This window comes from Acromyrmex echinatior, chromosome 2, assembly GCF_024713525.1.
Source record: "Acromyrmex echinatior isolate Ae372 chromosome 2, ASM2471352v2, whole genome shotgun sequence".
NCBI lineage: Eukaryota > Metazoa > Arthropoda > Insecta > Hymenoptera > Formicidae > Acromyrmex > Acromyrmex echinatior.
This window is the reverse complement of record NC_141853.1, coordinates 11,389,510-11,407,623: the sequence shown is the minus strand read 5'-3', so window position 1 is coordinate 11,407,623 and position 18,114 is coordinate 11,389,510. Positions and strand designations below refer to the sequence as shown.

The 18,114-nt window shown below is 40.2% G+C and overlaps 1 protein-coding gene across 2 annotated transcripts in view; it reads right to left on the bottom strand.

Moving 5' to 3' along the window:
• Positions 1 to 18,114, bottom strand: part of LOC105146768 (uncharacterized) — a 73,986-nt gene extending 55,872 nt beyond the window's left edge. Inside the window, exon 1 of one of the 2 annotated variants that reach the window (XM_011057255.2) lies at positions 15,756 to 18,114. In XM_011057255.2, coding sequence (XP_011055557.2) covers positions 15,756 to 17,136 — 1,381 coding nt within the window. In that variant the 5' untranslated portion in view covers positions 17,137 to 18,114. The remainder of the gene's footprint in view (positions 1 to 15,755) is intronic. The other variant, XM_087416717.1, reaches the window with a different exon arrangement.

Below are 18,114 nucleotides of genomic sequence, written 5' to 3'. Positions count from 1 at the left end.
CTTAATTGGATGTGGCATAGAGCTATTATCATCAGCAGGAAAAAAAGCAGCAATATACAAGAATAAAACTGTTGATAATGTTTCAGCAGCTTAGAAACGAGTCGAAAAGCCGCGCGCGCGAAATCAGTCAGATTAACATCTCGCAAGAAGAATATTAAATTATACAGCGGTCAGAAAACTGTTTGAAGTAATTCAGAATTTTACGTACATTTTTCCGCCTCTTTCAATCAATTCAATAGCCAATGCTTTCATTTCGATAACAGCTATTAATCGAACACGATAAGCCGGTTTTGTTCTCAACATTTTAGTTAATGGTACGTTATTACCTATGCACGCTCTAAAGAAATATCGCTCGAACGTGCCTGAAAATCGTAATGAATAGTGCAATGCAAATCTCGAGAGTTTGTAAGACTCCTATGTAAGGATCGTGCTTCATTGCGATTACGAGCGCGATCGTCGTAAAGTATATCGGCCAACGGTTGGTTATTTCCACAGCAGATGAACTTAATGACACAAAGTCTGTGTGACGTATATAGGTACCTGTTCTCTCAGTCTGACGCTCAACTATTATCGAAGGCTCGTAAATTTCGGAGCTCTCGAGCAATCACGCGAGCGTACCGCGATTACGTAAAGACGAGCAGGATATTTATATCCACGAGCACCGTATCGCGGCGTCGAGGATACCCCGCAACCGTTTCGTTGAAAGGTCGATCATCGACCTGCGCTTTACTCTCGCCTTACCTTTTAACCGGGTTATAGCGCGGATAAATTCTTTATTTACCGCGATACCCACACAAACGTTTCGAGTAATACATTTCTCGAAAATATGTGCCGTGAGACTGACCAGGTATCTAGTTCGGGTGAGACTGAGACATTTGTTAACAATGTTACGAGTTGTACTTCAGGGCCGCTGTTAGCATTACATGAATTTTTAAGATTGCTTTACTTAGGTCGCCGTGTCGTCAAGGTAGGCACGCAAAGCCAGAGTTATGCATAACTTGTTTTTTTCTGAGATTGTTAAGTTATTTTTGCGACACCGTAATTGTCTTACGACTAATATTAGTATCGATATCGTTCAACCTTTGCGAATATATGTCTTACTGTATGAATCTCGCGTTTCGCGAAAATGAGAATTGTGGATTCGTGACTTTCTCACGCTATCTTACATTCATGACACGGATTCTTCCGAGACTACGTACTACTTTTGAATGTCGAAGAATCTTTGGGGTTCCCGAATGGGAAAGACCCCTTCTGAAACTCTATAAATTCATTAAAGCAAACCCTTCGACAGTGTCGCGCTTCTCAACGTCGATCGAATTCCAGGGATAGTCGTCACGAGGGTGGCAAAGTCTTTTTTCACACCACGTGTCCCTGGGTTTACGTGGGGTTTAGTAAGTAATCCTACCGTGGTATTTGCAATTGATTCATATTATATCCAGTATTCTCTTCAAAAGTGTTAAAGCGGACACATTTTTTAATTAATGTCTGTCATACGAAATGTTATTTCGATTCAATTATACCATTCGATATTTGACTTAAAATATTCAAAATTTTGTCTCTGTTCTTTCTTACCTTTTTATTTTTAAAAATTACTTTTAATTTTTACGCTTGGACTTTATTTTACATACTTAACTTATTTGTCATACTTATTTTATTTTCATTGACTACGTTCAACATTTGTATTATTTCAATTTGTAAGTTGTTGTAAACTCATTCAAGTCTGATCCTTTTGACTGTTTAACTATACATAAGGAATTTTTGACGCCTGGGATGAAGAAATAAATTTTTGTTTACATATTCAAAAGTAAATATATTACTATTCTCGCTAATTCATCCCTGATAATGACTTTACAATAAGTCGAAACGTGTATAGATTTTTATTATTGTAATTTACGATTGATGTGATTAAATTATTACTTTTTTTTCGCAAAGATTTACGCACTAATTACGCCTGACTAACACTTTTTCTTGTTTTATTTACTTATAATTTTATAATTGGCAATCCATATCTATATCTCAGTTGTTTTAATTACATATCTCGTTATGTTTGTATTAAAGCAAAGATACTGTAATGTCATGACGATCAATCTTAACGAATGAATTTTTATTCACAACGATACTGTTTTTATGCGCTTGCGTTGCTCGAACGTTTGAGTTCAGCTCGATCCGTAAAGTCGGTCGTCTATGCGAAACGCTATTTAGCTACTTTAGCGGTCAGATAATCTCCGATACTTTATGTTCCTCCACCTCCACTCTCCCACATCTCTCGCGTGTAGGCATCGCGAGTTCAAAGCCATAAACGTGTCTCTCGCGATGCGGCGATGTTTGGAAGGAGGCAACGAGAGGCACGAACGAAAAGTAACGAAGTCGTAGAAGGCGGGCTGGGGATACGTGATCGAGCAAAGTGGAAGGAGGAGGTAAGAAGAGAAAGAGGTTTGCGGTAATTACGTAAGAGAATCAATTAAGCACGCGAATACCTGAAGAGGTACATCCCCATCCACCTATCTACCAAGAGTTATTAATGAACTCGTCAGATATCCGTTAAATGTTCCTATCTCGAACGTGTGGCTTCTCTCTCCTTCTTTCTTCCTCCAATGAGTCCTCTCCCCTTCTCTCTCTCTCTCTCTCTCTCTCTCTCTCTCTCTCTCTCTCTCGTGTGATTATTCGTAGGTCTACCACCGTTACTTTATAGACAACGAGGACGAATCGGTAATTAATATTGGAGGGTGATTGCTGAGGTCTTTAGTGGATGGGCCACTAGGGTGGATCCATCCAGTGGCGCCGCCCTTGATATATCAAGAGGGTGTCTACGTGGATGGATCGGGAGTTTATCTTATTTCCACGCTGAGAACACTTAAGCTTATTGGATTTTATGGTAAACATCGCCTCTCGGTGGGAGATCGTAACTGCCGCGGAAGGTATTGGGTTGTAAAATGACGTGCTTCGCTCGAGCGAATTTTGTTGTTTTCAGGTCGGGGATCATTTCCGTTAGGTTCGTAAAATTAGCCGGGCCTATGTAGTCGAGACTATACGCGGGAATTGGTGCTGTTTAGAGATAGTGACGGTTTTCTTACCAGCTACTACATCTGAATGATACTTTCGTACTAAACACCCTCTTAAAAATTAATGAATCGAGTACTTGGTTATTTTCTATTTTCTCACATGAGTTTTACGGTCGTTAATTTTGATCGAAAAAACCACGCACAAATTTCTCCGTGCTCATCCCTACACTAAAATGCGTGAAACTCCATGAAACTCCATGAACCTCACAACTTCCGACGGGCGAGCGCTATAATGAATTCCGCGATTGTGCAAAGCCCGTATCGCGCCGTAATGCGTTTAGATAATTCAGATTAGATAATCGGCGTGATAATCGTGCGTTTATACCGCGCGTATTCAGTTGCAACGCAATTAACTTCCACAGCCGTGATTAATCGAGACGCGTCCATGAATTTATGGATTTCATTTAATATCTCAATGCGCGCCGAGAAAGTATAATTGAAACACGGCCTTGCCGATTGAAAGGCAAGCATTGGGAATGAGCTGGAAATTAAAAGGTACTTAACAGTATGACAAAGTAATTAACCATAAAGAGAAACTTTAATCAGATAACGTATCGCGGGTAGAGTTGATGCACTTCGCCACAAATCCACGATGTACCTGCAATGGTATAAATCTTAGGTACGCGTTTCTTTACGAGCACACAGAATGTTCAGTGCATTTTATAATGGCAATGGCAACACGCTCGTCAGAAATATCATTAACATTTCAATCTAAGAAAACAGGCTGCATGAACATTACATATGTAGTCTTCATCTGTCTCTTGACCATTTTCCAATCATCAATCACGTTGACGTATAAAGATAAAAACAAAGTTTATATCTCAAGTATATACGCATAATTCATGATAATTTTATTTTTCTTTTTTTTTTCCTGGAGATAATTAAATTCTGAAGAAGTAATAACATTTATATTATGAATCGAGATGTAAATCTCCATGTACAAGCACTTAACTCGGAGATAATAATTATTGAGGAAATTCATTGGCGTACGCAGGAAAGGCGCTTGCTTCCTCCTACATTTTGGTAAAAAGGAACAAATAAATTATGAAAATTATTTTTACGACAAAAGATTAATGCCTGGCTCTCGCGCGTCATTTGTGAGAAAATTCATTGAAGATCTTGAAGTTTGACTTTAATATAAGTATTTTAATAAGTTCTCAACATCTTTGTGTGAAGATATACAGGGTATCTGGGAAATAATCGCCAAATATTTCATAGGCAGGTAGAGAGGACTAAATTGAGTCGAAAAGTCCTCTACCGTTTTGCAATTTTCGCAATAGTTAACAAGATATTAATTACTAAAAATTGCCAAATATTAGTCTTGAATAATTTTTTACTCAAATACTATCAACTTTACAGAAAAACTGCAAGAGACAAAAATAATGTATTTTCTTCTTATAAAGTTCTGAGAATTTTTTCAGAATTTTTTTAGAATTTTTTGATATCGTATTTTCTCATGGTAAAAAATAAAGGAAAATGCAGTATTAAAAAGTTGATAAAAAATTCTGAAAAAATTCTTAGAACTTCATGAGGAGAAAATAAATGATTTTTGTCTCTTGCAGCTTTTCTATAAAGTTTACAGTATTTGAGTAAAAAATTATTCAAGACCAATATTTGGCAATTTTTAGTAATTAATATCTTGTTAACTATTGCGAAAATTGCAAAACGGTAGAGGACTTTTCGACTCAATTTAGTCCTCTCTACCTGCCTATGAAATATTTGGCGATTATTTCCAGACACCCTGCATAAATTTTTGCGCTCTCCTCTCCAACTGAATTCTATAGGCACGCCCATGAAGAAATCATTACTTCTTGTGAGATAAGTGTGTAAACGCGATAGCGAAGTTTTACTTTCGCTACGAGTTCAGAGGAAGACACATTCTACTGACACACGTGCAAAACGTCTCGACATCGCATCGGCGAGCAAAATGACGTAACGATACCTCTCGCTAACGACGTAAGCGAGATCCTCGACGAGCGAGATCCACGTCAATCCACAAAGAAACGCAGGAGGATGCCATCCTAATCGCTTGAGCGACGGTAGAGCTCGATCACACGCATATACGCGTATATATACGCACACGCGCATACTGGTCCACAGGTTACTCCTTCTTCCATACGCGTTATCTCTCCGTCGTTCTAACGACCAGTCAGTCACTCCGGGATAAATTATAGCCGTACGGAAGGAACAGGGGCCGGTTTTTCGGGCCCGGTAGTGTGGGTGGGCCTGTCGTGTCTTCTCAAGCGAATATGCACGTATGTACACGCGTCGCACACGCATAAAATGATATATGCGCGCGCGCGCGCAAATACGCGCTACATACACTTACGCATCGTCGCGTGATATAGTCGAGCAACAAATTTCCACCTGACTACCGGCTAACGATCGCGCGTGATCACCGCGATCGGATATTTTTGATCTTGCCAGCGGCTTTTTGTTTCGCCTTCCGCGAACCCGCCCGACCGGTTACGACTTTCCTCCCGATTAAACTTACCATCCTTTTCGCTTCGCGGTAGTACGTCATTCGTTATTGTGCGCGCCGATCTTGTCGCACTGTCACCGACATGTGAAATACGCATAGCTCGGTGTCGATGATGCAAGCGACGCTTCTTGCGCCGCTGCGTTTTTCGCGTCGCCGTCGCAATTTCGCGCGATGGTATGCCCGTGATAATTGACGAAAGGAAGTGTTCCTGCGTGCCGCAGGACGTTACTCGAATTCCAGCTACTCGAACTAACTATTACATTTCTTCCTGTACGATCGGTTTCACCTGTGTTCGCGGAAAAGAGAGGCTGAAAAATTTTTATCACTACGATATTGTTGTTAAAACTTATCCCTATCGCTGCTGAAATCATTCGATCTTCGGGGTGTTAAAAATAATTATTAAGTCTAGAATGAAATTAAAATCAATAGTTTGTTCGAAATTTGAAATAAATTGATCGCATATTAACGTATACAACTATAAATTGTGTTGTTTGACGTGCTTCCTTAGATTTGTGGTTGATAATTTAGTATACTTTCTAGAAAAACACCGGTTCTCCACCTGTCTGTTTTATAGCTAACAACGTATATGACGTGCAAAATATTATGCGTGTCATACGCGTTATAGTTTATGTTGCGCACCCTTAGGGAGGTCTTATATTTTCCTTTACAAAATATACGTACGCGTATCATATAATACGATTGAACAAGAGTTGAAAGGCAATTGGTCACGCTACGAGTAAATATCAGTCATGAGTAAATAACATTTACGAATGGGAGACATTAAGAGGGTAAGAATTTTTATTGTAGGTTGCAATAATTGATGATTTGCCCGTAATACATGATTGTGCCTATACTCGCGTTTGATAATGAAGAAACTGTCGTTACGCTCATAAAGTACATGTATTTTTCTAGATGTCATTACACACACACACACTCTCGCGTGCGGAGGTGCACCAAAACGTACGGAGCTTTATATCCTGTATCTGCTTTGCTAATAATTTCCTCAATCTCGTTAACAATAAAACACGCAACACTTCGCGACGCACGCAAATGAACGGCCCATCGTACGATTGCGACGCGATCCGGCATTTTTGACTTCGCTCGTCTTCCACGAAGTCGTCCGACCGGTTGCCTTCTGCCTTCCATAAATATTCTACCCTTCGTCGTAATGATGTCATCCATTACCACTACCGCAGTCTTTTTTTATCGCATTATCGATGAACGAAATATAGATATCTCCGAAGCGAATGGCAGTTAATATGATAAGTTCAATTAAGACCCGTGTCTCGAATATCCGATCGATTTTTTTTTCCGCTTCCTCGCGCTTTCAAGAGTCGTCGGTAAAAATTTATTCTCCACGTATGTAATGCCAGGTTTGTAATGGAATCTATTAATTTGTGATCGAAAATGATTGCTTGAAGAAATAAAAAAAAAAAAACGCTCACTCAATGTCGTCAGCGAAGAAATAGAAAGGTACGTACCTACAATTTAGAACGTATATGGTTTGTGCGCTGGCACATTTTACACTCTCCCATAATTAGGCTTGTATAAACGTCAACGTGTACTGATACGCAGGTTACTAATACCCGATTATAGGTGGGCGTAAACAAGTCCGATTATCTCTCTCACCGGAGGCAACACGACAGCGTTCAGTGCGTGCCGTAGTGTCGGACAATTCACCTATCTGCTTATAAATTTATAAATACCGTAAGAAATGGCGACGTTAGTCCATGTCGAAACGCGACAACAACAAGACGCGTATAATACAGTCGTCACGCGCAAGAAGAAGGCAACGAGGCGGTAGACAGATATTCAGAGATTAAGAGAGAAAGAAAAAGAGAGAGAAAGTCGTAGTCTTTTGCTAAGCATTGTCTTGCTGCTAATAATTTACCAAATCTCCTGATGGTATGCCACGTGTCTGAAAAATCCATGACGTGAGGCGGCCCACCCACGTACGCATGTAAAACCTCTTCTTTCAACGATACCTTACAATGTACTCCGATCCTCGCGAGTGAAGCGAGCGAGCAATGAACGGACGAATGAACGGACGAATGAACGAACGAACGAATGCATTCATGGCAAAGGCGAAGATACGTTCATCGTGTCATTGCTTATCGACGACAGGACAACTTCCGGTTTGCATTTGCGCGCTCAAGCACTTCCTCATGTCGCGGAGTCGTGTCTGCCGAGAGCCACAACGTGATTGACGTGCTCTGGGTGGTCAGTCGTGTATATACTTAATGTGAAAGACTTGGCTAATCGACGCTAATCTCATTTCAGGAAGAGATGCTTTATGTGTGCTGTCATTACTCGTATATCTTATACAAGGGGCAGCAAGTATGATTGATATCCAGTAATTGTTGAAATGACGAATTAAAATATTTGGAAGCACCAGACATACATTCGTTTGCACTTTATTATCTCTACGACAGATTTAAATATATCGAGGAATTAAAAAAAAATGATGTTATATTATTAGTATAGTATTCAGCAATTTATAGCGAAAAATGGACATGAGAAATTTATCGAGCATTTATGGATAATATATGTATCGAGTATTGCGACTAGCTGAGACTGGTCAAGTTTTCCGCGGCTCCTAATACAGTAACTTAATATACTGCTAGTAGACGTGCGGCTAAACGGATGATTTTCATTTTATACAATGAGCGCAAATGAGAGGGCATGTCCGATACGTGTAAAACTACTGCTGTCTGATGTAAGTGCATTATAATGTACGTCGTTGTGACATATTCGGTGACTTACGTGACTGCGAGTTGAATTAGCTGCGCCCAGTTACAAGGCAGGGACGTAAAGACGCGATCATTATGTCGTAGACTTGGAGCGACGACAGGTCCACTTTCGTGGTCTAAGCACTTTCTCCTCTCGTGAATTATTCGCCATGAAGAGCTTGACGTGTTCCGTTCGAACACGGCTACGAAAAGTGGTTTTCACAAAGGTTACCTAAGTATTAGACGTATAAACACGAATAGGTCCGATCGAACTGTTGAAGACATTTTAGAAAGTGAACTTCTCAAATTAGTAACATTTAGTTGGGTCAATCGATGTCATCACGTCTGCGCCATTGTCGAATGTCAAGCGTAAATTTGTGCTGCTGTTGTTGACGACAACGGCCATTTAAAGCGCGTCCGTTATTCTGGCGCGCATTCACAACCACTTCGATGTGTTCGTACGAGACTAGGGAGGTGATTGATGTCCTCCAGAAGGCACAATCAACTAAGCGCGTTACACCGAAGGAAGGAAACACTACTACTGTCTTCGAAACCATGCGCGATTCGAAAAATTTAATAACAAGCGGAGATTTATTTTGTCATTTGCAGTTCCGCTTTAAGGGTTTTGTAGTGATCAACATACATTGTTAATACATTGCGAATCACATTTTACAATGTAAAATTATTTTACATTCCTTTTACATGTTTCTAGGAGTAATAAATATCAAATCCGATGACCGTCTTACGATGAGATCAAAGTACGAGATTAAATTTGTTCCGCGATGTGATGCTGCGCTTTGTAAGCAAAGGAGATCATACATTAAACATTTCCGAAAATTCTCCGAAGTCACGAATGAGTCATTCTCAAATAGAGCTTCCACAAATTTACTACACGTGTCACGCAGCGATTGTGAATCCTACGCGTATGAAACGATTGTAAGAATTCGTGATTGGCGCGGGGTAATTTCCGTTTATAAAGGCATACGACAAACAGCTTCCTGTCGCAAACCGCCTACTTGGTCTTATTGCTAATCTTAGTCTTATTGTAAATTTTGTGAACGTGGCCGATGAAGCAATATCGAGACCAATAAAATTGATCAAAAAGAATTATCGGTTCTCCGGTATAAAAAAAAGAAATTTTTTTTATTCTGACTATCAATAAAATATTGACAAAGAACATTTCAATATAAAAATTGACAGGTACGTTATAAGCGCCTCTAAACATTTATCTAGCTGGATACATTGATTAAGATGCGAGACTAGGAGTCTGCAAAAAAGAATAAATCGTTGAGCAACACATAGATTAAAATATACAAAGTAATGTAAAAAACTTTTTTAAATTCTTTACAAAATGTTTACAAATCAATCTTCGAAAGTACTTGTAAAAATTTTTATAATTATAAGTTAAAAAAATTAAATGTCATATTTTTAGCGAAGAATATTGAAAGAATAAAATCCTACGATAATGCGAGTCCGTCTTGATACCAGGATAGATGATGAGTGTGCGTTTCGCCGATCCGAGTTGTGATTTCCTTTCACTGATAGATTCTTTATGCCTCCCTGGATACCGATTAGCGGCGAACTCAATTTCTAAACGCGTAATCGGCCGCGTGTGCCTCGCATTACACCTATGGATTGCCTGTCTGTCAATCCAGAGGCTCATTAGCGGGCTTGGTATACGTTCTTTCTGCCGTTTATTAACCGCCAGAGATTATCCCGATATAGTGATAGACCGCGCACTATCCACCTGGCGTAAACAATTTCTAATTGAAGACACACTCGTAACGTTTCTTTGTGCTCGTTCCACTGGCTGCATCTCGATAATGTATTTAACTGGCACCGTTATCGCGTCGCGCAATATCGCACGCTCATCATTCTCCTATCGACATCGGCTTTTAATTACTTATTAACTGCTAATATATTACCGAGAAGATCGATGGTCGATCAAATGCCTTGAAACCCGTGAAAGGTTACCTATAACGCGCGTCTCTCACTACAGCTACTGTGAATCATTTCAATCGCAGCGGTGGTTTCGCAAATTTTCACGTTAACGAGATACTAGACATTTACAACCATTACAGCCGTTTTAAACCGTATGAACTGCCCTCTCAGTGTACAAGCAAAAACGTCAACCGTACTTATGGATATTATCCGAGTGAACGTAAACATTACACTCGTCTTTCGTCATAATTAGCTCACTTGCACATTTTGGAGTAAATTCTTTTATCGCCTTTCTCGTCTCGTTACGACGTCTTGTTACATTCGCATGTATTTTGTATCGGAAGAGAAACGTACCCTAATTTCCGATCAGCGAATGAAAATGATGGAACGCAAGCAGCAGAGAATAAGATTCTTATTTCCATGTAAAAGCTCGCGTCATGTCAAGTTACGCTTATGAGTGGATATTTGAATGGCAAAGGAAGGCACATTCCGAGACACATAGAAAATAAATCCCCTGCGAAGTTAACTATCGTCTATGTGGTTTGCTAATCGCGATATAACAACTTGCGCATCGAGAAGATTTCCCGTAATGACATCCCGGCTAATATTGACTTAACTATTAATTAATTCTACGGTGACAACGCGTGACGCCAGTCGATGACATGCGAAAGTTAGAAAACGAGACAACGACACGCAAATGTTAGACGTCAGACGGTAATCTAAAAAGAAAGGAAACATCAAAAGAGTAAGTTTTAAGCAAGACGGATTGACAGTTTCAGGTCGCGCGATACGATCTTTTCATGTTAAAATGACATAAAATTACTCTAATGATAATAAACTTGAATCTTATTAATGAGAATCAATTTCAATTTCTTTCCATGATGATAATTGTCAACAAGTTGTACCTTCCTTTCACCGTGATGTCTAATTATGGAAATGTTTTTCTCAAAATTGCGTCACGTATCTTACCTGCACATTTGATTCTAATCAATGTGCAAAGTCTGAAAAATTAATTATTTCGCATCATATTCATTATGCTATTAACAACTTTGTATTTGTTTCGACAAAATTTTCAACAACAAACTTCTCATAAGTCGCGTTAAATGACGCATTCAAATATACACCTATCTTTTAACGCCTATCTTCCAACAAGGATCCAATTTTCTACATGCGTGGCCGAGAAGAAGTTTGATCCACGCGATGGACCGCATATGATAACATCGCGAACAAGAATGATGATAATTATCGGAATCATTAATAGATCGTTAGAAGGGATTTCATTCAGATGATGAAACGTTCTCGAAGGAACGTAACGCTCATTCTTTTTTTTTTTTTATGCCTTCGAGACGTTCCCTTTTTCGCTGGTACTTCTGCCCACTGGAACGGAAGCTGCCCTGTGGTTGTTACGCAATTAACAGACGTGGAATTGACAGACAATTATCCCAATGTAGATATAATGATAGTGTCTCGCAGCTCTTCGTTCCTCAGCGATAAAGATACATTTCTTCCTCACATTTAATCACACGTACGCAGATATTTTTAGATCAATCTTTCAAGTCCATTTCCTTCCCTTCATGTAATATGCAGGTTTGCAATTTATTCTCACATCGAGCATCGCAATCTTAAGACAAGTACGATTGACTAACAGCGCCGTTTGTTACAAACAAGTACAGAATGCGCACCGGCGTTGTTTTATCTAAAAATTCACATTACGATAACTGGAGCGCGAACGGAAGCCATTCATAGGTTTTGTAACTGCCTCCAGGGCCGCCGTATGTGGCTGGTACCAGCCTGGGTTTGTTATCGTGTCCAGCCGTGGAGAACGAGAAGCACCTTCGATTTAACCCTAATAAGATCGATGGATCCCGCGAGACCGTCCGATATGGAGTAAACGTGCTTGCTTACACATGTATGCCAATTGTACGTATGTACGTATATCGACCCGTTCCATCGAGTATAAGAAAACGAAAGAGTAGGAAAGAGAAAATACGAGAGAAGGAGAGAGACGGAGCAAACCCACCAGGAATCAGATCCGTGAATTAATCTCTCTTTATTCCACAACGACAACATTTCGTTAAATGTTCCATCATATAACGCTGCTTTTCGCTGATCCTTCCTTTAATTATGCAACGTTGTGAACTACTTACTGACGAATAATGACGGACAAATATCGGATCGTTTTCGTTCCCTTCGTCAGGACAGAACGGGATTGTTTCTCAAACATGCGCAAGCACCTTTCGCGAGGAATAATTCGACAGTGTTTCAGATTTCGCGTGATACAGCGAGATACGCCATAAAATTGACGGCCACGCTTAATAATCACGCAATTCCTCGATCACCGTTTCATTCCCGTTTATGGCACGCGTTGCAACATGCGTTTCCCTCCCCTCTAACGTACAACAATGAGTTTAATGCTTTCGTACATTGACAATAAAGCGTGCAGCGTGTGGATTTTTTTTTTTTTTTTTTTTTTTTTTAATCAAATTGTCTACCGTGATATGGAACCCGCAACAAATATGCGAGATAGCTACGCTGTCCTTTTCCGACGGTGCTCTACGGCCACCAGTTCGAGCCTCGTTAACGGAAAATCACGCCTGTGTGCGTATCCAAGGCTGAGGGAACTAATTAGCCATAACTTTCCGTAAATGGATTTTAGCGCGCGATACCGCCGGCTTTATTGCACCTCGGTCGCGCTTCTCACCCAAGAAAGCCGGTGGAAACGTATCGGGATCCGCGTCCGGTCAGCAGATTGTGACGAATATTTGACACTGTTATGAACTTAATTATTAACTCAATATTCTTGAGTGAGGTTTTATCGTCCCGAACCTCCTCGTTCTCTTTCCGAGCATCAGTGGAATAGATGATAAGCACAAACGCATGGCTTGATCGATCGTAGCGTATACTTTCCCACGTTACGATTACGGAATATAATTTGCTCTAGAATGGTAATGCGCACTCGGCCGATGTGTTGACCTTATTATTTTTCTTTTTATCTGGGTTATAGACTTTGCGACAATTGTTGATAAAGTTAAATAAAATTTATAATCAATTATCTATGATCTGTTATTGTCTTATATAAACAATGTTATTGTCTTATATAATTTGCCGAAGAATATGAATTAGTGATTCAGAGTTCGTTCATAAATTAGGTTCAACTTTTAATGTACAAAATGATTAATATTGTCTTGATATCGCTCGATATATTTTATATTTTCGAGCTGTAAAAACATTATTCTAATTACACGTTCATTTATCTGTTATAAAGTACATTTATACCAAAGTGCTTACGATCTGTAATTTGATCAGTATTTACATTGATAAGTAAGTCGATAACGAGAACAGAATTTCATTTTATATCTAATTACTGCGGGTGTGAAAGTGCTCCCAGTGTGCGTGCAACCAACAATACGTTACCGATTAGATTCGTTTGTCCTTTTTTTCTTCTGAACTCTCCGTCAATGCGAGTACGTAGTTAAAATTGCTAGCCTTGTCAACCGTATCGCATTTATTCATTCCGGATATTAATGCACGCAAATGCGCGAAAAGAATAACTCGTGGAAACATCGACCATGATATCAATGAACTCGCTGCATGAGACTAGTACGCGCAATTACGGTAATTAGATTTTACTTTAGTCGTTTTAACAACTCGCGCTTCTTATCTACCCGTCGCGAAATTACGCGTTGTAAAGACATAATAGAAAAAGGTGATCCAATAATATCTCTCCTGGCAAGAGTGTTTATCTATTCGTCACGGTGTTTGGTGTAATGAACGGTCCTGACGGCGATACATTACAATTATAAAGTTTGCGCGTTGATAAAACCGCCATAATGCAATGAGCAAGTTTTCACTTAAAAAAGATGTTATCGTGTAGAGCGAGATATTTAACCGACAACATACGGAAATGTGTATTACTGCAGAATGTTAACCTGATAATTCATAGATACGCGCAAATGTTATGACAATTTGTAATTCTGGAATACAAATCGCAGTGGGATATAATTTTAATAATTTAAAGATACAAAGAGTGTAAGTCGTATATAATTATATATATATATATATATATGTGTATGTATATAAAATATGTGATGCATAACGCAAAGATAAATGTATTTATCAATTATATAAATTTATCGATCAAATTTTTGCGCAACAAACAGCGAGTCTTGGATCCGCCTAGAAAATTGTTACTCGAGTACCAGGTGAGAAATGGCTACACTTGATTTATGAGGCAGAGAGCGGCTATTTCTCCGACTGCTTAACTATTGTTTCCTGACAATAAGCGTATATCAGATATGAATGACACGAAGAAACGTTCTCTATCATTCATCAAGCTGGCACTCGGCCGGGAAGTAAAGTAATTACACGTTTTCCTGTGTCACTTGAAAGGACCATCTATCTGCGCGATGCTGCAAAAACGTGGCAATAATACCGACATACTTCTTTCAAAAAGCAGATAATTAACTGTCCGATCAATAGCATAAGGTACCGATGATACATAGCAGTTCGTTAAAAATAAGTTTTACACAGTCGAATCGTCCATGTGTACAATCGTGTACTTTTAAAATTCTTCGATGATAAATCATATTTTACTGATAAATACGCGCAAATATATGTTACTTAAATTAAATCGATAAGATCTTAAATTATTTGTTATATTACAAAGATACGATTCCATACATATACAACGTCGAAAAACTATTTCATTATGAATTATAAGATTATTCTTTCACGCTTCCAATTTATATATTTATATAGTTGCACCATTTTCGCTTACCAAGGCATAATTAATGTGATGTATGTATGCTATATATGTTTCTCTAATTAATTATTATTTGAAAAACGTGGCAGTCGATTTCACGAATGAGCAGTGTATTACACGTCAATCGTGACAGTAGTAAATTGCAGTCGTTTTACAAACGCTTTCTCACACAATGGCGAGAAACATTTTCTCCCGGTGTTTGAATATTTCTTCTCTGACTAAGAAATTTATACATTCGGCATTTACAGCCATTATACGCTCTTAATGAGAGATTCTATTCACGCGGATTAGGCAATTCTACTCGAACAATGAATGCGTAAAACTCATTTCGCCATTTGAAAAAACATTCTGCAATGTATTTCTTCGAATATTAATACGCAAATTTCTGCGCTGGATAAACAATGGTAATAAATTTTGATTAATCATATTATTATACGGTATATTTGCCGTTACATTCCCATACGAAAGACTATATAAAATACGCGGAATTTTGATGAGATCATAATGCGGATTGTCTGTCATATTTCAACGACGATGTAAATCGCATCGTTTCTGCTATGACAAATCGAAGCTTCGTTGTAGTGACGCGTTACATAGGCGATTGCCTAAAGATTTCATTATAACGTATCTCGACAAATAATTTTCCCAAATAACTTTTAACATATAAATTCACCTTGCGATGAAATGCCATTATGCTACAGACATGAAGCAAAAAGAAAACAAATTTGCATAGCGTAGTACACGAATATGATATCGTTCAAACAATAATGATAACTTACCCGAGGAAGGCCTGTCCGAATATCTGGTGCAGTAGACCCACGCTGGCCACAACATCTTTCCAGGATCGGTTGTTCCAGTCTGGTTGGACGTCGTGTTCCCAGTCGAAACACTGGTAGGGGAGGCGTTGGTCGTTGTCGTTTCCGAGCTGCTCCTCTCAGAAGTGTCGGAGGACGATTCTAGGAAGTCCTTCGTTAGATCGATCGGTCTTGAAGACACTTTTTTAGGCCGGGACTTCTTCAGAGAGATAGGATCCGTGATTCTCCTACCAAAGTCCGCTTTTAAAATATTATCTATACTGAACTTTAGACCCGCCTGATGCTGTAAGTTGTTGTTGTTGTTGTTGTTATTGTTGTTGTGATGATTGCCGTTATTGCTGATACTATTTTGCACGCCATTCGTGGAGGGCAGAGTACGCCCGTTCTCCTCCCTAGCGCTTGGCGATGCCGGACTCCCGGAATCCCGTTGCAGAAGCTTGCTGACCGACAGCCGGTGCTGGTGCACCGAATTCGCCGGTACGTGCTGTACCTGCGAGCCCTGATGCAGATGCGTGTGGGCGTTCGCGTGATGTAGATGCTGACTGTGATGCGGTATCAACGAGGTAGTCTCCCGCGGATCTCTGCAAGCAGCGGGATGGAGAACAGGCGTCGTTGCTTGAAGCCCGGTGACCGTCATGGCCGACGGTGGTGACAACGAGAGTCTCGTTACTAGAGGAACGCTTATTGGTGTACGATGTAACCTTTCTACAGTTGGATAAACGATTTCGTGACCTAGGCCGTGCTGAACTCGCGCCGTGTAGTCGGAAATATCAGGTTCCCTAGAAGAATATCGAGTAAGAAGATGTTGCTGATGACTGGATTGGTATCTAGGTACGATAGCCTCTTGTATAGCTTCCGGTCGACCTGGAGACGAGGCGGTAGCCGAGGAGGAAGCCGGAGATCTGACGGAAGACGCCGTAGGGGACGATGGTGGTTGACTGTAACCAGGTGGACTTGGTGCTGGAACGTGATTATTGGATGTACGCTGATAATACAGATCATTGCAGCTGGCGGAGCTGGAAGGCGATGGCGTCGCCGACGTTCTCGTGTTTTCCTCGTCACGGAACTCGCCCCGGCTACTTGCGGATTCCTGATCGTACCTCATAGAGCCGCATACACGCACACCAACCACGCTAGTTGGCGTCGGTTCGCTGCCAACGCTCAACACTTCGCTCGTATCGCTCTCACAATCACTGTCCGCGTTGTTACATTCTGTTCCCCGCGTCTGATCCCGTTTCTCCGCGTCCTCCTGGTCATGATCCAGTCGCGAGATCAGGTGGTTCGACCTGATCTCTGGATCCGATGAGTCCAGACCCATTGGTGCCTCCGGGAGTGTACTCGACATTTTTTACCCGAAGAAACACCCACCTCACACAATGACAAGCTTCGTTTTCTTGATCCGATCACAACGGAATTTTTGTAGACCGTGTTTTCATGATGCCTTCTTCTCTCCGTAACGTTTCTTCAAGAGTTAATCATAATCCTCTTTCAATACTTAATATCATTTTTAATGATATCTTACGGAAATGATCCGTCTAGCACTGATAAATGTCATTTTCATATTTGTATATATCTTTATCATTATCCGTTTGAGTTTCACAATTCTTTTCAACATACATGATTGATTAACAAGATTACAATCTAACGATAGAATAATCCTTCTACTAGAAGAATTTCTCTTCACACTTTTGACATTTACTTCGACCTCTTGCAAGTTTTATACCGGCTAAATAGTAACCTCACTCGGTTTCATTCCGACGGATAGTTTCGCGGACTGTTTCAGTCAATATTTATACTTTATCTCACTTTCATTTTCGATGTATCCCTCGTCGTAAGTTTTTTGACGATGTTTACACCATAAATTACTTTGAATCAGTTTGTCGCTCATCTACAATACAGATGATCTTAATTAGAATTCCAATCACGGTGGTTCTTACAAAGCGCAGCCCTTCAAAGCTTCGCTGTAGTAGTCTAACACAATGCACTTTCACATGTTTTCGGATCTTCGATCGGTTAGACGTTCCTTAGGTGCCATACAAAGATCACTGACGTTCTCAAAGCGACGGCAATACATTGGATGCGTCTCCGTTGTACTAGTTAGTCCACGATCAGGACGAAAATAGCGTCTGTGACAAAAGTAAGAACGTCAGAGTCAGTGAATTGCTCCGAGTAGATCGCGCCGATGAAAACGTGGAGTCCTTCGCGGCGCTGGTAGACGCGGGTGTAGTTCGACGAAGCCGTAGTGCGACGCCGTGAAACCGGACCGGGCCTGGTTGTCCAGTTGGTTGCCGCGGAACGTCTGCGGCGAGGAAGCGGCGGGAGG